General features: G+C 42.1%; 1 protein-coding gene across 3 annotated transcripts in view; it reads left to right on the top strand.

Moving 5' to 3' along the window:
• GAREM1 (GRB2 associated regulator of MAPK1 subtype 1) overlaps positions 1-26,402 on the top strand; it is a 152,424-nt gene extending 126,022 nt beyond the window's left edge. For 2 of the 3 annotated variants that reach the window (XM_030552993.1, XM_030552995.1), the window contains 3 exons: positions 7,446-8,624; positions 14,924-15,090; positions 24,877-26,402. In XM_030552993.1, coding sequence (XP_030408853.1) covers positions 7,446-8,624; positions 14,924-15,090; positions 24,877-25,789 — 2,259 coding nt within the window. In that variant the 3' untranslated portion in view covers positions 25,790-26,402. The remainder of the gene's footprint in view (positions 1-7,445; positions 8,625-14,923; positions 15,091-24,876) is intronic. The other variant, XM_030552994.1, reaches the window with a different exon arrangement.
• Positions 26,403-26,748: the final 346 nt, after the last annotated feature.

The raw sequence follows: 26,748 nt of genomic DNA, 5'->3' as shown, positions 1-26,748 counted from the left end.
AGAGATTAAGATTTTGTGGTTAACATATGCAGTTTCTACAAGTACCGGTCCTTTGCTGAAATGCTATTTGGTAACCTCTTCGGTGTAATACTTGGTAAATCACCACAGAGATCTTTGTTTATATAGCACCATTACACTAGTGAAGATGGCTTTTCTTGATTCTCCACAGGTGGAGGGAAAGCACTAGAGAAAAGCAGAGCTGCATCAGGGAATAGCTTTTTCTACGCTAATAGCAATAGGTTGTCAAGGATAGGTAGTTGGATGTTGCAGGAAGAGAGTCCATATAATTAACTAGATAGCTGGTCAGATTGATTAGAACAAAAGAATAACCCCCCTCTCACATCATATTGGACATGTAACTTGGTAAAGCTTCCATAAAGAGAGGCAATATTGTCCCGGTGGATAGAGTATAGGCCTGGGAGCTGAGAATTCCTGAATTCCAAAGACTGCCACTGACTCTTTGTCCAGGATCACTTTTTTCCAAAATGTGTTAACAGAAGTGTTGCTGCTTACCTGCGTCCAACAGAGAGTCTGAGAATTATTGTTTGTAGAGCATTTCAAAGATGCACATGTGCTATAATTCCTAAGTAATTTTTGCTTTCTTACTGAAGAAATCATTTGGCTGGTGGGAAACTTTTTAGTCTCTGAAAAGTAATGTGTTTAAGTAAGCCTCTTGTCATAGTGGTTTACTGTGCTAGTCCCTACAGCTGTGGTTCACAAACTTTTCCAGTCGCACCCCCCCACACACACCATTAACGGAATCTGTTTGTCCCCTCCCCCCCTTACTACACAGCCAAGGCTTCCTCAGCAGAGGAGCTTGTGCTGAAGGTGAAGCTGGCGGTGGAACTGGGGATTGAGGAGGGGCTGGGTCTAGAGGCAGAACTGATCTGGGGGTGGAGAGAGGATGAGGGCTGGGGCTGGGGCTGGAGGGAAGCTGAGGTTGGGGGTGGAGTGGGACTGATGGTGGATCTGGCTGGAGGTGGAGCTGGGCCTGGGGGCTGAACAGGGGTGGGGGCAGAGCGGGGCTGGAAGTGTGGCATTTCCTCCCCAACCCCCAGTGGGGGCTGGCCTGGGCCCTGCCGCATGCTTCCCTGAATGTTCCTCCATGCCCTCTAGGGGAACACGCCGCACAGTTTGGGGACCACTGCCCTACAGAGTGCATTTTTTCTCAGAAATAAAAACAAGAGCTTTTATTTGCTTGAGAAATGATCAGTTTTCTAAGCCTTAAAAATGTTATGCAACTGAATGAATAAATTGTTGATTTACTGGCATAGTTGCATTGCAGCTTGTCAGTCCTAATAAGCTTGTCTTTTGTTTCCAAAAAAAAATCACTTTAGATGCCTGTAACCAATGTGGTATTTTAAAATGCCGCAGTAGTGATTGCTAGAATCAGTCCATCTTCAGTTTTAAATTTAAATTGTAGCCCAGGTCCCCTCATTGTTACCTGGCCTAATACAGTACTAAGATTGTGCTTTATATTGAACCTTTCAGTTTATAGGCAGTATTGAGATACTGCCTTAACTCCTGGAACCAAGGAAAGCCTGCTTCAGGTGATGGAAATAAACACATGCATACTATTGACGTGAATGGCGCTGACCATCAAATTTAGGAGCCTTTCAGTCTCTGATCATGTAGGCAACTGCTTACTCTTCCAGTTTATCCATCCCCTTAAGAACGTTGTGTTTTTATGTAGCCTAACACTCCTTAGACAAATAAAAACAGAGCTGTTTATTTTTTAACCTTTTTTTGCTATCTGCGAATAACTAACTTGGGTTTGTAAAGTAGTTTAAATACTCAAAAGTACTGCTGCAGAGGTGACTATAAAGCTTTGTAGTTAAAGGATTTTTAGTTAGCACTGATGCTAAGCCACCTTTACTGTAGAAGCAGCAAAGAGTCCTGTGGCACTTTATAGATGTATTGGAGCGTGAGCTTTCATGGGTGAATACCCACTTTGTCGGATGCATGCACCCACGAAAGCTCATGCTCCAATATGTCTGTTAGTCTAGAAGGTGCCACAGGACTCTTTGCTGCTTTTACAGATCCAGACTAATACGGCTACCCTCTGATACTTTACTGTGGAATAACTGCTGCACTCCCTCATAATAAGATGCAGCAGATGTAAAAAGCTATAATAAAGCAACTAAATAAAAAGTTTTTTTTATAAGCCTTTATATACTTTTTCATCAAATGATAACAGATTAGAACTATTAGGACTTGAAAACCTATTGCATCAGCTATTAGTGCAAAATAATAGATTCTGCCAACTTCTGAGAGGCAATATGTTAAACTTCCCAGTACAAAATTTTTGTTAAGTAATCATTTTTTATCTACCTGATGTCTGTCTTCTGCAGCAAATGTCACTTTAGTCACTCTAAATTGCCACTGAATTGCAGGAGACAGAGTTTAAAAGATTACGGTGACGTAATTCATCACTGTTTTGTAGTACATTTGATAAAATGTTTTGTAGGAAGCCAGTGAGTGAGGTCAAAATGCTGGCATCAGTGCTGAACTGCTGACATGGGTTGATAACTGGCAGAGAGAGAACAGAGAGCAACTAATATATGGAAGAGGATCCTTCTGGTGGAAAATAAGTCCCAAACCTACTTTTTAGTATAGGGAGTTGTTCAGTTTAAATGTCTGCTAGTGGTTTAGAAATGGCTTTGAAACGTCTAAATACTCTAATTTTAAGTGGAAGGGGAAAAAATTTTCAGAAAAATGTAAAACTTGCAGTGCTGTCACACTGCTGAGAGGTGAATTGTTTAAACAAAACTTGCTCACTGAACTCATCCTTTCACATCCCATCACCTGGTTTTACGTTCCTACAAATCAGCAGGGCTCTTGTTCCAAGACTAATGTGTTTCAAAACCAGTATTGCCAACTCTCATGATTTTACCCCAACTCGAGAGATTCTGGGTATAGTTTTACCTGTCTCATGCAAACACGGTCAAAGGCACCAACTTGCCAATTTTTCTTTATTCAAAATAACCACTATCTCCTGTTACTGTCACTGAGGCAGACGCCAGCAAGATGGCCCCCATTTCCTTGCAATCTATCTGCATGTGGACGTGGGGCTGTCCTTAATAAAATTTACTGCCACCTATCATTGTTCTCAGTAAGATTTGAAGCCAGGCCCCTGTCAAAATGGCTGCCACTCTCGTTCAGGCGGACGTTGAGTGGTGGGATGTTGGTGCCTGTGGAAGAGCTCTCACAATGACATGAGAAGTTCCTGTGATGAATGACTTTTCAGGGCTGGGTATGTGGGCAGAGCTCTGTGCGAGAGCTTTGGGGCGAAGGACGCAGACATGCCCTGCCTTAATGTATGGCCCTATAGCTGGGAGAGGGGCCCCAGAGGCATGAGGTAGGGGAAAGAGGTGTTGGAGAAGTGGCGCTGCTAGGTCCCAGGCAGAGAAATGTAGCTGCTGTGTCAAGACAGTAATAAGAAATGAATGGCAGTTACCTTTTCCTCACCCTAAGTTAGGGAAGTGTAGTTTCCACCTGAGCAGGCGGGGAGAGACATGCATTTTTGGTTGCATTAAAGGGTCATTGAAAGTTTATTTTTCTACCTGAAATCATCACACAGAGGAGTAGAAGGAAGTTAAAATAAAGCCAAAAGATGGACTAAAACCATGGTTTGTTGTTTTTTCATTCCCCCACCCCAGAAAATCAACCTTTTTTTAAAAAATCATAATTTTTGATCACTTGAGGTTGGCAATACTGAATTAGGAGGGAGGAGCGAGGAATATCCTAATGAGAACACAGATGAGTTAATCTGGGGGCAATAGCCTTGCTGACCTGTAGGCATGGAAATAAGGAGAGAAATGAGTCACAGTGGGACCCTGAGTCCAGACTGAGACCTCTTTGAGCTACCAAAACACTAATGCTATCAGTAATGGATGTTTAAGCATTGCAGTATGTAGTTGGTTATTGATTGTACTTTGATTATCAGTGCTTCTCCTCTTAAGATTATTCCTTCTGTCATATCTTGAGGGTTACAACTTTTAATAAAATCCTAAAGAGTCTTTTTAATAGTGTGTCAAACATCGGGGGACTCTTCAGTTAGTTGTGTCTTCACTGGTGAGTACTCTGAGCTATCTAGATTCTGCCTCCATGGAGATGGCAGTCTACTGTCTTTTCCTGGTCACAGGCAGAGTATAGAAAAAAACATCTTCTGTAACTTGTTTCATACATAGGTCTCTAATATTAAGTGTGCTGCTTTTTTCATCATACTAGCTTTGCTCATTTTGTATTGATCTTAGTATTTATCATTTTGTGTGCCATCTTAGTATTTATCTTTGTATATGGAGGCAAGCTAGCTCTGTGTCTAATAACACTAGATAACTAGCTCCACCATGGACTCCTGAGGGATTGATTCTGTAAGGTGCTGAGCACCTTCGCTGAGGAAATGGGTGCCCTCAGCCCCAACAGGTTTGGGTCTGTAAGTATGAGAAGTGATCACTGAAATTGTTCTATTTGTATTGTATATGACAATAAAGAGAGCCAAAGAGCAGCACAGACACAGTAGGATTAAGGTTAGGGCATTCTAGTTTTGTGGTTACTGATAATGTGAAATTATTATGAGCAATGAGTGAGAGTTTTAAATTTCTCAGAACGTTGCTACAGGGGCAGAATCACAGTAGTTTAGGTGCCAGGTTTTAGAAATGTAACCTTAAGGATGTCATCTTAATTTTTTGGTTGTGTTTTAACACTGTTAGTTTAACATGATTGTAAATTATAGTGTAAATAGGACACACATACATTTCTGCTTTGTGTCCTGAAACAAACATTTACATCATCTACACTAGAATGTACAGGCATATTAACTAACATGTTAATGTATTAAAATAGACTAAAAATCAAACCCAGGAAAAGGAGAGTTAGGGTTTCCTTAACTCTCTTTCCAGAATGTTGGAATTAATATGCATTCAACCCACTGAGATCTGTCTTCAACTTTAACTTCACCTTAATAAGGATTTTTAGGTGGGAGCTAAATCTGTTGTGCAATCTTTCAACTGCTGGTTTTCCTTTCCTTTTTAAAGATAATCATTTTTGTGGTCATCTTTTATGATGGTTTCAAACAGCTGATCTGTACTGAATTTGCCATTCAGAGTGAAGTTTGCAGAGTTGTGTTTTATTCAAGCTAGGACCAGACTGGATCCCTGGCAAGACTTTTCTATTGTTTTAACACTTATGTCATTAGTAAAATGTAGCTTTATTTCCTAAATCATCATCAGGTAAATTTATGCAGTAAAGTTATAGAACTCTCTGCTAAGAGTCTGGGTTGAAAACAAAATTAAATTTGACTTGTCCAATTTATTAATCAGTTCACTATTATTTATTTTAAATGCTGCTTTTCTTTTTCTATAAGAAAAGAATCTGTCATCACTGATAACTAGCATTCACCTCAGCAGACCCATGAACTGCACTCTTCATTGTGAAGCCATGGTGTTAATCACCTCAGAAGCTTAATATCTGGCTAAACGTTTCCTGCTGTTCTGGATTGTTGTAGGTTTCTAGGGAACTGCAAGTTGTCAAAGCGCAACTCAGCAATCATAGATTTTATAACACCTCTTGCTCTTCCCTTTACTCCCTCTGATGCCCTTTTAAAAAAAAAAGTGCAGTAAGAAAATACAGCCACTTCTCAAGTCTTGAATTTCTTATTATGTGCCCTACCTCTTCAAAACAATACACATACACTTGCACTTCCATGGAAGTGAAGGTTCTTGCAGAAGATGACGCTTTAAGAAAGTCGGTGTGGTATGCACAATGTGTGTTGAGTTTCCTCAACTCCCACCAATTCCACTGAAGTCAAAATGACATCCAGTAACCAAATCCTGAATGTAACTTCCTGTGCACTGGTCTTGAAGAGCAATTGGAATGAGCTTGATGAAAGTTATCAGCAGAAGGCTGAATGTTTTCCTTTTGTGTGTGTGTATGTCAGTGTTTCTGAATGTTGCCTGACCTCTAGCGTAAGTTGTGAATGGGTGTTATGTACAATAAAACCTTGATAGTTTCCTGGATTGGACTGATTAGGGTTGTTTAGATAATGCAGAACTTGAATAACTTCCTCTCAGGAAACATTGAAGCTGAAATGCTAAGCAGACATGCTGAACATACCAAAGCACTTGTTCATACTTGCTGTGAAAGACTCTCAGAAGTCAATCACATTTTCACAAATACGGACAAATTGCAGACTTCAATGGGGAAGGGCAATTGCTTACAGCATTTCTCATTTATTTAACAGACTGAGACAACAAAATTGGTTAGTAAGCTGTCTTAATAATTTATGTGGTGGCTATTTGCTAACAGTGTCAATTTTGAAGCACGGAATTAGGGCTTTACTCTGCACATAAACAGGATGTTCTGTGGATGGAGAAAACAATTTTTACATAGTTTAAAAAAATCTGCAAATGAAATCCCTATTCAACATGCCCAGCCACTAATACTCTGTACTACAATGTACAGCAGGTGCCTGTAACAGGATGGCAGGATCTGCCTGAAACATCTTACTCTGCATACAGGTATTGATCCTGCTGAGAAAAGGCGAGCTGGGTTCTGTTACTTGACTGGGGAAGGTGTTTTTTAGGACACCCAAATGTAAGGCAGATAGGGGTGGCTGTCTAGAGAGAGAGGATCTAGAGTTCAATAGTCTTGAGGTAATAACCGTAGAGCAACCAAGCCTGGGCATCTTTTTACCTTCTAGTACAATTTCCATAGTAGGAAATATGACCATACGTATGTTATATAAAGTCTCAAATCACAATCTAGATAAAACCAAGGGGGAAGCCTAGGGTCTGGTAGAGAGAGGTGGGCAGAGGTGACAGAACCAATATTCTTGATGGGGGTTCATTGCCTTGAGGGCCTAGGAAGGGGTTATGCCAAGAAGGTATCTTTACTCCTGGATCATGCGGGAGAGGCACAATAAAGGGGCCATCTCTGCTCCTCAAGGAAGGAAGCTGGAGAGGGAGAGAATCTTTTCTCCCTTTTCCTCCGAGACCTCTGCAGGGAAGTGCCATAAAGTAGCAAACAGAAGAGAGAATGGATGCCAAATAACTAGGGATACCAATATCTCCCAAATATACTTTACTGCTTTTGGATGGCTGCTATTTAAAAGTGCAGAATATTTTATTTGTCCTTCACTAAAAACTAGTCTTTTATAGTCAGTCACACTCTTTCTAGCAACTATGTCGGCTCCAGATGACCCTACTTTTTTCTCAAGCAAAAACCATAGTAATGTGTGGTGCATATTAGAAATTTAACTTGTGCAGATTTCCATGATAAAATTCTTGTGTTTGACTCTATTAAAGTTATTAAAATTAATTTACAGTTTCTTGTGAGATGTAATCTCCCATCCTACTGTCCAATCCCATCTAAATAGACTTGGTATGAATTCAGTTGCTATCTTCACTGTGCAGGGAGAAATATTTTTATTTGTATTTGTATTGCAGGTGGCTTCGGGTGAATGCAATGAAGACACAGAGGTTTATAATATCACCCTCAGCACTGGGGATGAGCTCACCTTAATGGGACAAGCGGAAATCCTTTACGCAAAAACGTCCAAGGAAAAGTCACGACTCAACACCATCTTCAAGAAAATTGGGAAGCTTAATTCCATCAGCAAGCTAGGCAGAGGCAAAATGCCGTGTCTCATCTGTATGAACCATAGGACCAATGAAAGCATTAGCCTTCCTTTCCAGTGCAAGGGCAGATTTAGCACCCGCAGTCCACTGGAGCTACAAATGCAAGAAGGTGAGCACACAATTCGCAATATAGTAGAAAAAACAAGGTTGCCTGTTAATGTAACTGTGCCAAGCCCCACACCAAGAAACCCTTATGACCTGCATTTTATCCGTGAAGGACATAGATACAAGTTTGTCAATATTCAAACCAAGACTGTGGTGGTTTGTTGTGTGCTGCGTGGTAACAAAGTTATTCCAATGCATTTTCCCTTGCACTTGACTCTTCCAAAGTTTAGCCTCCCAGAGAGCCTTGTAAAGGGTGAGCTGTGGCATGAAACCATGGTCCAGCACTGGTTTAATATCTGCCAGGAACAGTTTGACATAGATGAATATTCCCGGGCTGTGCGAGATGTGAAAACTGACTGGAATGAAGATTGTAAGAGCCCTAAGAAAAGTCGATGCACTGGGCACAATCATATGCCCAATTCTCTCAGCTATGCCCGGGATGAACTAACACAGTCCTTTCACCGGCTCTCAGTTTGCGTTTATGGAAACAACTTGCATGGAAACAGTGAAGTGAACCTTCATGGGTGCAGAGATTTGTGTAGCGAGTGGGCCCTGTTTTCTCATGATGATCTTCAGTACCAGGACACTGGTGACAGTAGCAGTGACTACCTTTTTCCTGAAGTTAGTGAAGAATCCATGTTTCTACCTGCGAAACCAGAACTCCCTTATGAAGAACTGTGGCTGGACCAAGAATCTGGGAAGCCCCACAATCAGCCTCTTACACGCTCACTAAGTGAAAAAAACAAATGTGATAATTACAGAAGTTCTTTCCGGTCAAAGGGTGGTACTGCATCTCTTCCTATACCTGGAACTCTAGCAGCAGCAACGAAATCTTCAGATGTTTCCCTACCTCCACCTCCGGTGCCTCCCAAATCAGAAGCTGTAAGTCAGTGTTGTTTATTTTTATTTATTTTTAAATGAGTGTGCACTTGGGGAATCATTAGGGCAAGACTCAGACTTGAGATAGGGAAAGGAGAAATGTATATTGTAATCTAATCCTTGCCACATGGAAATCATAACATAGGATTGATTTTAAAACAAATTAACAACTAACATTTAATCCCTACACTTTGGGATGTATATTGCCTTGGTTACTGCTCTTACAAATAAGGATTCGCAGATCCTAAATGAGCCCTTCACTTTTCCAATTATATCTCCCCTTCAATGCATCACATTTTGCTCAAGCTTTTTGTTGTTGAAGTATGTTGGTCATGGACCCATTCAGAATACCTTCACATCATCCTCGATTCAGCCACAGAGGTTGCTGCACAGTGATACTTCAGTATTTTCAATGTGTATCTTCAGTTAATAGTTTGTCACATTGCACAATTCACTTAAATTTGAAAATGATCATAGATTCCTTTTTCCTCCATTATAAACCTGACTGTATTTTGGAGTATGCTTAAACCACCCCACTCAATCCCAGACTTTACCAAACTAAAACCAATCTTATCCCTGGGTAAATTCCACCTCTCTCCCTGAGGAAAGTCTGAGGCAAACTGGACAAGGTATTTGTGAGATAGAAGAGTTCGAAAGTCAAGGAGTCCTTTGCTTTTGAGACATTTTTCCTAACTTGGTTTGATCAAAAGTCACATTTCCTAAAACAACTGGCCTAGAAATTCCAAATTTTGCAGTAATAGATTGGTCTTGGTAAAGACAGGTGCCTTGAGCTAATGCTGGATTTTTTAGGGAGAAAGTGTTGATTGTGAAAAGGAGCTTACGTTTCAAGTTGGAACCCTGCAGAGTTCTTAGCTCATAAGCCTTGATTATTACTTTTTTACACAGTTTGTTTTTTCTCTGCCAGAGTTCATAATACAAGCTCTGTAGTAGTTATTCCCCCTCCTAATGCTACCCTAGAATTTGTTTAAAGATACCTCTGCCTCTGGGCCTCACACTTAGGGGCTCCCCCAATCTCTTTAAATAGGCTTGGGTGGAGATTATAACCTTGCATGGGTTGCTGTTACTGAGACTTTCTTAAACATTTTTTAAATCAAAGAAACCCTTAGCCAAAAGGCTCTGATTAGGAATTATTATGAAGTTTGAATGCCTTAAACCTATCCTGGGTGATTCCTGACCTTCTTTCAAGTTTAACTAATGAAGAAAATTTTACGGAGTCTAAACACCCTCATTAAAACAAAAAGAACTGAATCCTCTCCCTCTCAGCCTTCTCCCAACTATTATTAACCCTTTGCACATACACATCTGCAAATGATGATACTTTTGCAACTGTGGGGGCAATGACAGTGCTGGATAAGTACACATACAGAACTGGAGACCTAGGATGAGGCCCTCCTGAAAATCAGTACCCATTCCACAAGCTGGAACTGCAGCATTATGTAAACATAACTCTAGGAGCTGTGCTGACAAACAGTTGGAGATGCACAATTACAATGTTTTGACAATGCTATGTATATTGTCAAAACAAGTGGCCATGTTAACTTCAGCTGCATTCCAAATGGAAGACAAATGAGCTTCCTGGAAAGAACAGAAGTCCATGGGAGCACGGTAGATTGGGACTTCATCTGCTTATTGAACAGTATATACAATTACTCTCAACTTGGTAGTTTATAATGCTAAAAAAAAGCATATAAAATACAGAAACCTTAGTTCAATATTGTTCTGAGTTAGTAGGGCTGAGTTCGGTGAATAGATATTTCCATGAACGATGCCTTTTAAAGTCATCTTGAAAGTATGTTTTGGTGGTGTGTGTTACTTTTCAAGGCGTGCGTAATATTTGGCTGAGCAACTTCAGCAATTTTAGTATATTTCTTGCCATGAAATGGAACCAATTTCTGCTAAAGTTATTAATATACATTTTCAGACAGGGTCGGGTATTTATCTGATCTATGGAATGAATCAGAATCAGTGTTGTGCCTTCCTGGAACAGCTCCAGAAAGAACATCAGCCACCTACTGACTTCATCAGTGGGCTAGAGTTAAAAAAAAATGTTTGTTCGGTTTCCATGTGAAGTATTTATAGAGCAAGTAGAGCTCAGTAGCTGCTAGTGAACATATGGTTTTGTCATCACTCCCTTAAAATGATATTTCATAGTATGTCTCCATCAAACTTGGCTAATGCTTGTACTTCTGCATACAAAACATTTAAAATATACTGTAATATAGCATGGCCAGAGGGCAGCAGGAGAATGATAGATGGGAGCTATGTAAGCCCCAGGATGATGAGAGCCGTATTCCCTGTAGAGGGAAGAGAGGCTGCTACAGATTAATTAGAGCACCTGAAACCAATTAATCCAATTAGAGCACCTGAAGCCTATCACCTGATTAAAAAAACCCTGCTTCAACTCCTCCAACTGTCTGATTGAAGCAGAGTGGTTTGGTGTTGGAGTAGAAAGCAGTTTCGAGAAGTGCTGTGGCGGGCCAGAGGACCAAGAGCCTAGGTCAGGGGTCGGCAACCTTTCGGAAGTGGTGTGCCAAGTTTTCCTTTATTCACTCTAATTTAAGGTTCCGCATGCCAGTAATACATTTAAATGTTTTTAGAAGGTCTCTTTATTTAAGTCTATAATATATAACTAAACTATTGTTGTATGTAAAGTAAATAAGGTTTTTAAAATGTTTAAGAAGCTTAATTTAAAATTAAATTAAAATGAAGAGCCCCCGGGACTGGTGGTCAGGATGTGGGCAGCGTGAGTGCCACTGAAAATCAGCTTGCGTGCCGCCTTCGGCACACGTGTCATAGGTTGCCTATCCCTGCCCCAGGTAAAGGGAAACCCGGCTTGTGCAGAGCAGAGGGACTCTACAGACACAAGAGGTTGGGAGAAACTTGGCCCAAGTGGAGAGAGGGCAGGAAGCCCCCCACAAGCTGAAGGGCCGGAGAGGGAAGTAGTCCAGGGGAAGGAATCGCTAGTTCAAGTGGTTTACCGCTATCCCTAGGGCCCCTGGGCAGGGACCCAGAGTAGAAGACGGGCCTGGCTCCCTCTCTCTCCACTCCCCTTTCCTGGGACAGTTGATACCTCAGTTCAGGGGTGAGAAACGGAGCCCTGAACCCCTCACAAGAGGAGAAAGCGCAGAACCCATCATAATAGTGCCGGCAATTTGCCACGATACTTTAAAAAGGGGGGAAAAATGGTTTGTGGGACACTTAACTATTTTAGAAGTTTGACCTTTTTTTTTCTCGTTTACAAGATTATCAAAAGTTTTTAATCTTATGTGAAAAAAATATAATGTATTCTGTAAACGTATTAGAAAAAGTTTAATAGTGAAAATAAATAGGAAGTCAAGTCACTGCTAAGAGACTTCATGCTGGGTGGATTGTCTGGTATGTTTATTTTTTTAAGCACGTGCAGCATGGGGTATACTGGAAGAGTCAAGTTCATGTAAACAAAAAACATTGAAAAAATATATTTAGGAAAAGCTGAGGTTTTAAGTGGAGAACCCTGTTTATTTGATTGTTAGCCATGAATTTTTTTCTACTTTTAAAACTGTAGGCGAGATGTATTCTGTATCATGGACACATTTTTCAGAAGCTCCTGTCACTTAGCTGCTTCTAAAAATTTTACCCCACATGGTTACAATGGCTGAAGGCTGTGACTCTGGCAGACCAGGTGCCAAGGCCCTAAGTCTCACCTGAACAATGACACACATAGCTGGAACCAGTCTGGCTCACCTGTGCCTTAGTATTGTGAAAATAGATATTAGAATTAAAAACTGTGTTTAGACTTTGTGGAATGCATGTAAGTTACTGCGTGTGTAATTAATTGTGCCAATATCTCTTATTCTTTCAAGTAAAAAAATAATAATAATAATTCCTTGCCGGCTCCATGCATACAATGAGCTGCCCTGAACAGTCTCTCTCTGACCCTAAGGGCATGTTACAGAGCACGCCATATTCACTTTGCTTAGTCTGGCTTCATTTTTTTAAGTCCCTAGGCATTCTTGGGGGGCACAGTACTAAAATGGTTCCAGAATTTTATGCCTGAATTCAATAACAAACATATGTAAAGTTGATTCCAGTCTTTTAGCGAGAGAGCAAATAGGAGCCCTTAGAGCCACATTTATTTCAGCATTTTATGCTGTTGGGCATTTCCTGTAATTTTAACTTGTTCTGATTTGAGAAAAGAATGTACTGAAATGTCCCAGTCCCTGATTTCCTTTTTAACGTAAGTATTAAATGGGTTATTGCATTTGGGGAAGCAATGAAGTAAGTTGCAAAAGTTTCCACATTTATTTTTTTTAAATCAATTAGATCACTTTAACGCTAATTGCATGTTGCAGTGTTGCCAAGCTGTTAGTTCTGCAGTGTTCTTAAATTTAAACATACAATTTCCACCTAAAATGAGAATTTCCTTTGCTCCATTACATGTTTAACATAAGACTGGATGCGGTATATGAAGGGCCTGATTTTTACCTGTGGTGCAGTCATTACAAACATGTATGAGTAACTTTTACTCTGAATAAATTTATTCAGTGCAACTAGTCATGTGAGTAAAATTACACTCCTTCAGAAGGGTTTGAGTCGGGTCCTTAGCCCGTTGGTCCATTCTATGAGGAACGTTCTTCTAACTAGAAATGGGCCTGAACTGAAACTTTGATAAAGGAAGAATAATTACAGTAATGCACCAGTAGTCAAGTATGATGAAAACTGCTCTGATTATGACAATTGGGCCACTGCCGTGACTGTAGCTGTGATATAAGTGTAAGCTGGAAACATGGTGGGAGATGAAGATATTTCTTTTGCTCAAAATCCAACCTAACAGAATGAGTTTGTATTTTATCAGGTTCCTTTGCCCTCATACTTTAACCCGTTGGTGTTGCATATGTTGCTGGTGGTCTTGCTCGCTGAATTTTTCTCTCTCTCTCTTCTCACCCCCTCCTCCCCATAAACACTGAAGTATATCTAATTCCCTTTTTGAGCTTGGAGACTTGAGTCCATTTTTACTTTACACCACAAATAGAAGGAAAAATAATTAAGGCTATTTGCTAATTTACATGTAACGTGGTGTAATGGGTCACTTTTAGAGGTTACACTAATTCTTTCAGTGCTTGGCTTCTAAAGTACATCTGGATTTCCGCAGAGCTGAAATCATAGAACTCACTGTCAGACCTAACCTATAATATACCTGTAAAGATGTGTATTGTTTGATAAACCTAAACCCTCTTTCAGCAGAATTAATGAAGACTGAGAACAAAAGTGTATTCAGTTCAGTTGCCTTGTCAATTCCCCTGAGCTTCTGTAGCAGATCTGGTAGTAGAAGTAGAAACAGACTTCCTAAATTGTAGGTTAGCCTAACTGAAGGTGTTTGTACTTTAGTGGTTAAGGATGGCAGGGAAGACAGGACTGGTTACAATGCGCCCTCTGCTGGCTGGCACAAAGAACTTACACATATTTTCCATCAAAACCACAAGAGCAAGAATGCAAGACAGCAGCAAAAAGTGAAAATGGCAACCAGAATAAAGAGTCAGATATCCCAACTAGTCTATTTCAGTTCTGCAGTGCTACTGCATCTGCTCTGGAGTGTTATCAAATGTATCCTATAGTACATATGGCGTACATTAGCAGTAACAGCAAAGATTTCTGTGGCACCTTATAGACTAACAGACGTATTGAAACACGAGCTTTCGTGGGTGCATGCATCCAACAAAGTGAGTATTCACCCACGAAAGCTCGTGCTCCAATACGTCTGTTAGTCTATAAGGTGCCACAGGACTCTTTGCTGCTTTTACAGATCCAGACTAACATGGCTACCCCTCTGATACTATTTAGATATTGTCACTTCCTGTCTTAGGAGGGATCACTACAACTAACTAAACTCCATTAGCAAACAGATTTGTTCAAATGTCTCATTCCCCTACAGCACATACAGTACCTGAAATGTTCAGTCTAACCTTCTACACCACTTAGTTTCCTTTAAACAATTCCAATCTTCATTCTTTTGAATGAACAGATGTAAAACTAGTGAAATAAAAGTACATAAAAATATACACTAGTAACTTTACTTTGCCAGTAATAAGACTTTCTGGTTGCAAACTTTTTGTAAGCTTTTGTCTCCTCTAGCGGGTACTTAAGACAGACACATATTTGGTGATAAAGTATTGTTTACCACTAGCATTTTCTTTTTCCTTTTTATTATTTCCTTCCGAGGTAGAAACCTGAACTTACATCTGGTGCAGAATGTTGTTACTTGGGTTCTCAAGCTATTTGCTAAATGTTCTTTTCTAACATAGGTAAGAGAGGAATGCAGGCTCCTCAATGCTCCGCCTGTTCCACCACGAAGTTCAAAGCCCTTGTCCACCAGTCCTTCCATTCCTCCTCGCACAATCAAACCAGCACGGCAACAGACTCGTTCTCCTAGCCCTACGCTGTCTTACTATTCTTCCGGATTGCACAACATGTATGTATTTGAGCTATGAAATCCAAATATTTCCCTCTATAGGGAAATACTGTTTGTCTATGAATGTGTACATTTTTAACTATTCTGAAAATAGTCTGATGAATGGTTTTTTAAAAGTTTTCTGTTAACATATGATGGAGGTTGGTGTCACTGCTTCCTGTTAGGGGTTAACTTGGGACTTGGCTACACTCGAAACTCCAAATCACTGCTGCGGGAGCACTCCCGCGGCAGCGCTTTGAAGTGCAAGTATGGTCACGGCACCAGCGCTGGGAGAGAGTCTCCCAGCGCTGCAGGTACTCCACCTCCCTGTGGGGATTAGCTTGCAGTGCCGGGAGCTGCCACTGTTTACACTGGCGCTTTACAGCGCTGTAACTTGCTGCGCTCAGGGGGGTGTTTTTTCACACCCCTGAGCAAAGAAGTTGCAGCGCTGTAAAGTGCCAGTGTAGCCAAGGCCTTGGTGAAGTAGCTCTTTTTTAAAATACTCAAGGCAAAGCAAACTCACATAAGCAGAAATTGTTAATTTATTATACAATACATGAAAATTATTACTTAATACTTACATATTTTACCATAGGTGTGCAGGATATGAGATAGAAAATCTATCCTAAATTTCAAGGGGAATCATATACAATTCTGTATAACACTTAATTTTAAAACAAAATCTATGAAGGGAATGTTAACACCGGGGGGTAAACATGCAAGCCCCAAAATACTAAAGTTAGCTTGTATGTGCAAACTTAACTCTGTGCAAAATCTTATTAAATATCCTAGCAACATTTTTGTCATCACCCATGCTTTATACATTGCTCTTAAACATTTTCATTGAAATATATTTATTTAGATGCAAGTATCAAGTATTGGGAGTAGCGGGGTTAGTCTTTATCTACAAAAACAACAAGGAGTCAGTGGCACCTTAGACTAACAGATTTATTTGGGCATAAGCTTTTGTGGGTAAAAAAACCACTTTTTTTTTTTACCCACAAAAGCTTTGCCCAAATCATAGAATATCAGGCTTGGAAGGGACCTCAGGAGGTCATCTAGTCCCACCCCTGCTCAAAGCAGCACCAATTCCCAGCTAAATCATCTCAGCCAGGGCTTTGTCAATCCTGACCTTAAAAACCTCTAAGGAAGGAGATTCTACCACCCCCTAGGTAACCATTCCATTGCTTCACCACCCTCCTAGTGAAAACGTGTTTCCTAATATCCAACCTAAACCTCCCCCATTGCAACTTGAGACCATTACTCCTTGTTCTGTCATCTGCTACCACTGAAAACAGTCTAGATCTATCCTCTTTGGAACCCCCTTTCAGCAATTGAAGGCAGCTATCAAATCTCCCCTCATTCTTCTCTTCTGCAGACTAAACAATTCCAGTTCCCTCAGCCTCTCCTCATCAGTCATGTGCTCCATCCGCCTAATCATTTTTGCTGCCCTCCGCTGGACTCTTTCCAATTTTTTCACAGTCTTCTTATAGTGTGGGGCCCAAAACTGGACACAGTACTCCAGATGAGGCCTCACCAATGTCGAATAGAGGGGAATGATCACGTCCCTCGATCTATTGGCAATGCCCCTACTTTTACCGCCCAAAATGCCGTTAGCCTTCTTGGCAACAAGAGCACACTGTTGACTCATATCCAGCTTCTCGTCCACTGTAACTCCTAGGTCCTTTTCTGCAGAACTGCTTCCTAGCCATTTGGTCCCTAGTTTCTAACAGTGAATGGGATTCTTCCGTCCTAAGTGCAGGACTCTGCACTTGTCCTTGTTGAACCTCTTCAGGTTTCTTTTCTGTATCCTATTCCTACCCTCCAGCATATCTACCACTCCTCCCAGTTTAGTGTAATCTGCAAACTTGCCGAGGGTGCAATCTACGCCTTCCTTGAGATCTTTATGGAATAAAACTAGCCCAGAATCGACCCTTGGGGCACTCTGCTTGACACCAGCTGCCAACTAGACATGGAGCCATTGATCACTACCCATTGAGCCCGACGATCTAGCCAGCTTTCTGTCTACCCTATAGTCCGTTCATCCAGCTACTTTAACTTTCCGGCAAGAATATTGTGAGAGACGGTATCAAAAGCTTTGCTAAAGTCAAGGATTAACACATCCACTGCTTTCCCCTCATCCACAGGCCTAATTATCACCTCATAGAAGGCAGTTAGGTTAGTCAGGCATGACTTGCCCTTGGTGAATCCACGCTGACTGTTCCTGATCACTTTCCTCTCCTCCAAGTGCTTCAAAATTGATTCCTTGAGGACCTGCTCCATGATTTTTCCAGGGACTGAGGTGAGGCTGACCGGCCTGTAGTTTCCTGCATCCTCCTCCTTCCCTTTTTTAAAGATGGGCACTGCATAAGCTTTTTTCCAGTCCTCCAGGACCTCCCTCGGTGGCCAGGAGTTTTCAAAGATAATGGCCAATGGCTCTGCAATCACATTCTCTAACTCCTTCAGCACTCTCAGATGCAGTGCATCCGGCCCCATGGACTTGTGCTTGTCCAGTTTTTCTAAATAGTCCCGAGCCACTTCTTTCTCCACAGAGGGCTAATCACCTCCTCCCCATACTGTGCTGCCCAGTGCGGCAGTCTGGGAGCTGACCTTGTTCGTGAAGACAGATCTGTTAGTCTTTAAGGTGCCACCAGACTCCTTAGATGCCAGCAGTAAACTATGAAGCTAATTTATGTTGGAATTACCGTGCTAACTCAGACCAGTGGGGTGGTCCCACTGTTGGGAAGTGTGTAGTAGATAGATTATGGAATAGCTTGCCTATTGGTTTCCTAGACTTACCTTGTTAGAGGTCAGCATATGCCTTTAAGCATGAAGGTTTATGTACCCCCTTCAACGTAACTGAACGTTCTGACTGTTCATATAAACGTTTAGTGATCTCTTCCTAAGCCCTACTAGATCCCTGCCTCCTTTGAGTCCTGCAGCGCTGAGTTCCAGTAGGGTTGTTTGTGGCGGATGAGAGAGGGTGTCAATAAACATCTTCAAAAGTATTTCCTTTTATTGATCTTTATCATTTACATTTTTTAAAAGATGTCATTAAATATTTCCTTGTTCTTGTGTTGTGGCAGAAAATAAACAGGAACAACCAATTTATTTTCTCTATCATGTTCATTTTGTACACCCCTACGATGTCCTCTCTTACTAACTACCCTCGTAAACTAGATGGGCCTCGAGCTGGATTGTCTAGTCTGCCAATGCCACTTTGCGCAGTCTAAGTGGCCGCAAATGCCCGTGAAGTAGGAGATGAACAGTAGAGAATGACCTTCATGTGGCAGGGATGCTCTCTTCTGTCATAAACCTGCCACCTAAACTAGCTGCCTCCCCCCTTATGCATAGTGCACAGAAAAGTGTGGTGGAGGGTGGTGGAGGCAGAATAGGGAGAGGGAGGAGGTGCATTGGGGAGGAGCTCTTCTATGTCTGATCCTCCACTGGTGTAAGTTAGGCTGCCCCTGTGCGGCTATAACGTGTGCTGGGGTGGCGTGGTTCCGAATCAGTGAGCACAGCTGGCTGGCTACAGCCCCTCTCCGCACTCAGCACCGTTACAGAATACCATAGTATTTGCACTGTTTTTTCCATCTCATGCCTTATACTGACTAACTTTTCTTTTTTCTTTTTGACCACTGCTGCACACTGAGCAGAGGTTTCCATTGAGCTGTCACACAGAGGTGCCCAAGTATCTTTCCTGTGTTATCCATTGTTGGATTGTTAAGCTTTGTCTACACAGAATTCCCCTGCCTGTGCACACATACTCATGCTAGCTCTCATCAAGCTGAGCCCAATGGGTATGTACTCGGCCATGCCTCAGCTGCTGCTATCCTCAAGGCTACATTGCTATTTATGCTCGCACTAGCTCGATGAGAGTTAGGGCTAGTCTGTGCACGAGCAGGGGAATCACACCCCTAGCTTGCAATTTAGAGACAGCCTAAGGGCATGGCTACACTTGCAGATGAAGAGCGCTGGGAGTTAAACCAGCCCTCAGAGACTACAGCAGGGAAGGCGCTGCAGTGTGTTCACACTGTCAGCTGCAAGCGCACTGGTGTGACCACGTTTGCAGCACTTGCAGTGGCATTAGGAGCGGTGCATTATCGGCAGCTATCTCTTCTCATTCTGGCACTGTGACTCATGGGAAGGGGGAGGGAGGATGCGGGGCATTCTGGGTTCCATCCCAATGCCCTATGATGAATCACTTCACATCCCCACAATCCCTGTGCTTCCATCCACATTTGGCACCATTTTTCAATCTTTTTGGTACTGCACACTCTGTCTTCCCTTTTAATCGGTGGGAATGGATCCTGAACTGCTGAGGAATATGCTGATGGGTCTCGCCAGCACATCATGAATTGCAGTTGAGTTACTCCTTAAGCTACAAACTGAGGAGTCTGAGGATGATGTCAACTCACATAACGCATACAATGCGAGATTGCTTGTGGCATTCACGGACATGCTAACCACCCTGCAACATCGTTTTTGGGCTTGGGAAACAAGCAATGAGTGGTGGGATCACATCGTCATGCAAGTCTGGGCTGATGTGCAGTGGCTGCAGAACTTTCGGATGAGAAAAGCCACTTTCATGGCACTGTGTGATGAGCTTGCCCCCACCCTGTGGCGCAAGCACACGAGATTGAGAGCTGCCCTGCCAGTGGAGAAGCGGGTGGCTATTGCAATCTGGAAGCCAACAACTTCAGACAGCTACCGATTGGTCGCGAACCAGTTTGGAGTGGGAAAGTCGACCGCTGGAATTGTGTTGATGCAAGTTTACAGGTCCATTAATCGCATCCTGCTCAGAAGAACTGTGACTCTGGGTAACGTGCATGACATTGTGGCTGGCTTTGCACCAATAGATTTCCCTAACTGTGGAAGGGCGATAGATGGGACACACATTTCAATTCTGGCATCAGCCCACCTGGCCTCCAAGTATGTTAATCGGAAGGGGTATTTCTCTGTGATTCTCCACATGCTTGGGGATCATCCTAGGCTTTTCATTGACATTAACGCAAGCTGGTCCAGAAAGGTGCATGAGTCATGCATCTTTTGGAACACAGGCCTGTTCAGGGAGCTGCAAGCCAGCACTTTCTTCCCAGACTAGATCACCGTAGGGGAAGTCGAAATGCCTATTGCAATCCTTGGAGACCCTGCTTACCCTTTAATGCCATGGCTCTTGAAACCCTACACAGGGAGCCTTGACAGCAGCAAGGAGTGGTTCAACAGCAGTCTGAGTCAGTGCAGAATGACTGTGGGGTGTGCTTTTGGCTGTTTAAAGGGCCGCTGGTGCTGTCTGCTTGGAAAGCTGGACCTGGCTGATGACCACGTCCCCACGGTTATATCCGTGTGCTGTACCCTCCATAACATTTGTGAAGGGAAGGGTGAAAGATTCACTCAGGCATTGACCTCGGAGGTTCAGCACCTGGAGGCTGAACACTGTCCCCACATTTTCCACAGGAGTTTGTCCTGGAAGAAATCTCGCTGCTGGGGGTGACCTGGGAAGCAAGGGAGTAAGTTTCTACTACAATGTGGCTTCTGCCTTGGCCCATATGCAGTGTGCCTGTGTGCAGCAATGGTTCCCGCACCCATCACGGCACAGTGGTGCGGACATGTTAGCTTTACTGGAACAAGGAGCACAGTAGCTCTGCCACGGAACCTGTGCAAGTGGATTTCCCAGCTTCTGCATGAGACCTTTGAAGAGATCACTGAGGCCAATTACCATGATGTGATAGAGCACATCAACGCCCTATTCAGCATCTAGGCATGCATGCAGCCCTAACCCTCCTCACCTCAAGAGCCCACACCAAACAACTTCATTCCCAAAATAAAAGCCGCTTATCGGGCACCTCTGGTGTTTGTCCTTCCCCAAGCACCATCTGCTGCGACAGGCTACCTTCCTCCTGGCTTGAAAACAGCTCCTGGCTGCATTCATCTGGGGATGCTGGGCTGTGTCTCTCCTCCTCAGCATCCTCGCTCCCGCTTTCCTCCTCCTCCTCCTCCTGCCTTGTTGAACTGGGCTCTGAAGTGTCCATGGTGGTCTTTGGAGTGGAGATGGGGTCGCCCTCAAGTATCATGTCCAGCTTTTTGTAGAAATGGCAGGTCGTGGGGGCAGCACCAGATCAGCTGTTTGCATTGCACGGTTTGCGATAGGCATTCCGCAGCTCTTTCACTTTAACCCTGCAATGAGGGCAGGGCAGTAGAGTTCAAAGTGATGACCAGAGTGACGAGAACAGGCATTGTGGGACACTTCTGGAGGCCGATCAGAGTACATTAATAGACCAAGGTGTCCACACTGGCGCCGCGGTGCTCCAGCAGGGCACAGCAAGCGTTCTGCTTCTCATGGAGGTGGATTACCAGGAGCGCTCCAGCTTGAATCCAGGAGCTCTACATGCCTTGCCAGTGTGGACGCCTCATGAATTAGGGGCTTCTTTAATGCGCTCTAACTCGCAAGTGTAGTCAAGCCCTAAGTTAAAATGTAGGATTGGCAGAATTCAATTTTTATTTTTTTTATAATTTCAGCAGATAATACTGATTATTTTTAAACCTTTTTTTCAGTTTTAATCAACTTAAATTTCCACAGTTGAAGGAAATTATTAGGGGGAGGGGTGTTGCACAATAATTATTCAATGACAGTAGATGGTGGGATGCAAAGAGGTAGAGGTTTATAACTAAGTCCCTATGTCGTTCGCAATATTGTGGAAATTGCAATTCCTGAAATATTAGGCTTCTACCACCATTTTTATTTTAATTATCTTACTTTGCACAGTCACCAACTTTGTGTACATTTTGAGTGTGCAATTAGTACTGCACTAACATTCAATACCTACAGCAATTGTGTTAAGACTTTTAGTCTTCACTCTTTTTTTGAATGAATGTTATATAGTTGCCACAAAATGTCTGGTTATCAAAAAAAAATTAGCAGTCATAACATAATACTGGAGTATTGTATCGTTCCAGCAAATTTTTCTTAAATTTTCTTGGCTTTTCCAAATTACAGCAATTAATAAAGATCCGTTATCACTTTTCCACTATTTTCTATGTCTTGTCTACAACTCAGCCATGATTGAAGATTATTCAAGTAGGGCCTTATTTATAACCATTAAAACACAAATTGTCAACATTACATATTAAAATATATAAAGTAAATATGCTTAAATAAACCTCTTAAGTTCTCAAGTATCAAAATTGATGGATAGTTAAAGAAAAATGCTTATTATTGGTGGAAATATTTTTTCGTGTGTGTATGGTGAAAATGACATTTACTCACATTTTCTGATTAAAAACCCAGTCCTTCCAAGCCTAGTTAAGTGTATGAAAAATTCAAATGACTTTTTCCACCACTGTGTTTGTTTCTCTGCTATACATGGAGGTATTTTGTAAATAATTGTGTTCATTTTAACTTTTCCAGTTTCCTTACTACTGAAGGAAGGTTTACTGGTCTGTCACTCCTAGGATTACCCCAAGCACTTAAAAAAATAATAATAATAGTAATTAAAAAAAAGCAGCAAAGAGTCCTGTGGCACCTTATAGACTAACAGATATTTTGGAGCATGAGGTTTCGTGGGTGAATACCCACTTCGTCTACATGCATCCGACGAAGTGGGTATTCACCCACGAAAGCTCATGCTCCAAAACGTCTGTTAGTCTATAAGGTGCCACAAGATTCTTTGCTGCTTTTACAGATCCAGATTAACACGGCTACCCCTCTGATGATGATAAAAAAAAAATAGATAAAACATTTACTACTCTTGTCCTCTGTCATATACCTGATTTTAATAGGAGATTGCAAAGTTTAGTAGGCAACTTTACTCCTTAATTCTTAAACCCCTCCAGCACCCTTGGATATAAATTATCTGATCCTGAGCTTAATTGACTAATTAGGACTATTCTTCCGAAAGTGCCCTTGAAAAAAAGAGGCAGTTGGCATCATAGCTAACTTACTTGCATATTTAAATAGGTTATACATAGCAGCAAACTTTTATTATTGCTATTGTTTTACTTGATCTGTATTATGTTGTATAAGTATGGTTGGGTGTGTACTTCTCACAGAAGTAACTTTCACAAATCCTGTCCAGTGCTTAATTTGTAATGAAAGAGGTGCCGGGACTCAAGCAATTAGGTGGCAGGACTGAAGCAATTGTTTTTCTTTCATAACTTCCAGCAAGTTAAAGTGGTATGGGCTGGATGAGTGGACTTTTCAAGGGCATTTTAGGAAGGATAGTCCTAATTAATCAATTAAGCTCAGGATCAGATAATTTATGTGGATAGAAAGCTGGCTAGATCGTCAGGCTCAACAGGTAGTGATCAGTGGCTCCAGAAAATCATAGAATATCAGGGTTGGAAGGGACCTCAGGAGGTCATCTAATCCAACCCCCTGCTCAGAGCAGGACCAATCTCCAGACAGATTTTTGCCCCAGATCCCTAAATGGCCCTGTCACGGATTGAACTCATAACCCTGGGTTTAGCAGGCCAATGCTCAAACCACTGAGCTATCCCTCCCCCCAGAAATGGATTCTGAAGTTTTTGGGGGACAGGTTTCCTCTGCTGGACCAGGAACTTGAACCCTGGGCCCTCAGATTAAAAGTCTGATGCTCTGCTAACTGAGCTAGCCAAGTTCCATGTCTAGCTGGCAGCCGGTATCAAGTGGAGTGCCCCAAGGGTCGGTCCTTGGGCGAGTTTTGTTTAATGTCTTCATTAATGATTTAGAGGATGGTGTGAACTGCATTCTCAGCAAGTTTGCAGATGATACTAAACTGGGAGGAATGGTAGATATGCTGAAGGGTAGGGATAAGATACAGAGGGACCTAGACAAATTGGAGGATTGGTCCAAAAGAAATCTGATGCAGTTCAACAAGGACAAGTGCAGAGTCCTGCACTTAAGACAGAAGAATCCCATGCACTGCTACAGACTAGAAACCGAATGGCTAAGCTGCAGTTCTGCAGAAAAAGACCTGGGGTTACAGTGGACGAGAAGCTGGATATGAGTCAACAATGTTCCCTTGTTGCCAAGAAGGCTAATGGCGTTTTGGGCTGTATAAGTAGGGGCATTGCCAGCAGATTGAGGAACGTGATCATTCCTCTCTATTCAACATTGGTGAGGCGTCATCTGGAGTTCTGTGTCCAGTTTTGGGCCCCACACTACAAGATGGCTGTGGAAAAATTGGAAAGAGTCCAGCGGCGGGGATGGAGCACAAGACTTGTGAGGAGAGGCTGAGGGAACTGAGATTGTTTAGTCTGCAGAAGAGAAGAGTGAGGGGGGATTTGATAGCTGCTTTCAACTACCTGAAAGGGGATTCCAAAGAGGATGGATTTAGACTGTTCTCAGTGGTAGCAGATGACAGAACAAGGAGTAATGGTCTCAAGTTGCAGTGGGAGAGATTTAGGTTGGATGTTAGGAAGAACTTTTTCACTAGGAGGGTGGTGAAGCACTGGAATGGGTTACCTAGGGAGGTGATGGAATCTCCTTCCGTAGAGGTTTTTAAGGTCAGGCTTGACAAAGCTCTGGCTAGGATGATCTGGCTTGGTCCTGCTAGTGAAGACAGGGGGCTGGACTCGATGACCTTTCGGGGTCCCTTCCAGTTCTGTGAGCTAGGTATATCTCCATATATTTATTATTATTTATTATTTAGTTGGGGACTGGTCCTGCTTTGAGCAAGGGGTTGGACTAGATGACCTCTTGAGGTCCCTTCCACTCCTGATAATCTATGATTCTATAGTCTGATCTCCTAGTTTATATGGTTAAATATCAACATTGCTTATACACTAACCATTCTTCATACTAACTATCTTTTTGCTTTGTTTTTTAAGCAGTATCACAGAAGGTGACATGACAAATCCACCTGAGAGTGCCCCTGTTTCTTGCTACCCTTGCAACATGATGGAAACCGAATCAAAAAAGCCTGACAGCAAGCTGCCTTTTGGAAGCCCCTCAGCTGAAGCTCTGCCTTCTAGGTTGTCCTGGCCAAACCATTTTTCTGGAGCTGCCGAAGGCTTAAACAGGAACGATTTTCTGCTGGATCCAAGCAGGAGTTATAGTTATCCAAGACAGAAGACTCCAGGCACACCAAAGAGAAACTGTCCAGCCTCTTTTACTTTTGACTTTGATGGATGTGAACTCCCTGCTGTGTACACACAGTTGGCCACAACAGAGTTCAGCAACACCATTTGCAGTTGTCCAAAGTCAGCAAGCTACTCTTTAGAATGCACTGATGAGAAAAATCTGGCAGTCAGCAATGCAAAGCAGAGTCATTCGTGCCCTGCCTTACCTCCTCGTGCGCCAAAATTGAACGATGAGAAGCCAGTTCTAGACACTTGTCCTCTGCCTCTGAAAATAGACGGTGCAGAGGAACAATCTCAGACTGGTTCACCAGACCTCTCAGAAGATCAATATCCTGTTAAAAAGGGCATGCAGAACGTTTTCTCTATTTCTTACCCATTTTCGTCTCCCCTTCATCTTCAGTTAGCACCAAGGTCTTGTGGCGATGGCTCTCCTTGGCAACCACCTACAGACCTTTCTGGGCTCTCAATAGAGGAAGTATCTAAATCTCTGAGATTTATTGGTTTATCAGAAGATGTCATATCATTCTTTGTTACAGAGAAGATTGATGGCAATTTACTCGTTCAGCTTACAGAAGAGATCCTTTCTGAGGACTTTAAGCTAAGCAAATTGCAGGTTAAGAAAATACTGCAATTCATTAATGGCTGGCGGCCGAAGATGTAGTTCAGTGATTCTGACTGATGTTTAATGAAACTGTGTGAGAGATGTGCTAGAAATGCTGGGGCTAGTACATCGTTTCCTGTTTTTGCACTAAAAGCCCTTTCTGTAAATAATAGTGGAAGAAATTCTTACTATGCAGATAAAGTTTTAGAGTGGTGAACAGATTTTTATATGTCAATAAAAATGTAGGGAACCCATAGAGGTGTGCCGTGTGCATCACTGAACATTCAGCAGCTGCTAAAAACTGGACGTTAAGGGAATTAATTTTTACTCGTGTAGTCTGTCAAGACATAGTATTTATTACTGAACAATTAATATGAAAGACCACACACAACTCCATTTACAGTTTTGTGTTAACAGCAAAAAATGCATTTCTTCTGAGGTTACTTCTATTCGGATTATTGGCAACATGCCATGACTTAGTTTTTTCTTTTCTACTGTTAATAAAGGATATGATCAAACCTATAAAACACCATTTTTAACATTGTATCTGAACTTTTTAAAGAGTTTTAAAACTTCCTTTGAAATGCCACTGAAACAGTATATTTTGCAAGATAATTTTACCAAAATATCTTCATGACTACCTAGATAAATTTGCCACGTTACTGCTTCTGAATAAAACACTTATATATGAAATAAATAAATAAAGCTTAGTGTTCCTGAAAATAAAGAGCCTGCTTATCTGGTTGACCATGGGGGAAAAAGTGTTTGCTACTCTGAACCATTCTTTTCTTGCCATAAACCAATGAAGAGTTTATGAGCCATAGATTTCAAAAGATACTTTGTTATCAAGTGAGTCACTTCTTAGTATGACCATCAGGTCATGCCGTTTTCTTGTGGGAAAGGCAGCTTACTTCACCAAATCAGTTCACGTGTTTCTTTGGCAGATCCCAGTGTGGCATGTTGCAAGTTGAGCCTTCTGTTAATTCACCCATTCCATGTCCCCATCACTAGGAGAAAGA

This window comes from Gopherus evgoodei, chromosome 2 (genome assembly GCF_007399415.2).
Source record: "Gopherus evgoodei ecotype Sinaloan lineage chromosome 2, rGopEvg1_v1.p, whole genome shotgun sequence".
Lineage (NCBI taxonomy): Eukaryota > Metazoa > Chordata > Testudines > Testudinidae > Gopherus > Gopherus evgoodei.
This window is presented reverse-complemented; position numbering and strand designations above follow the sequence as displayed.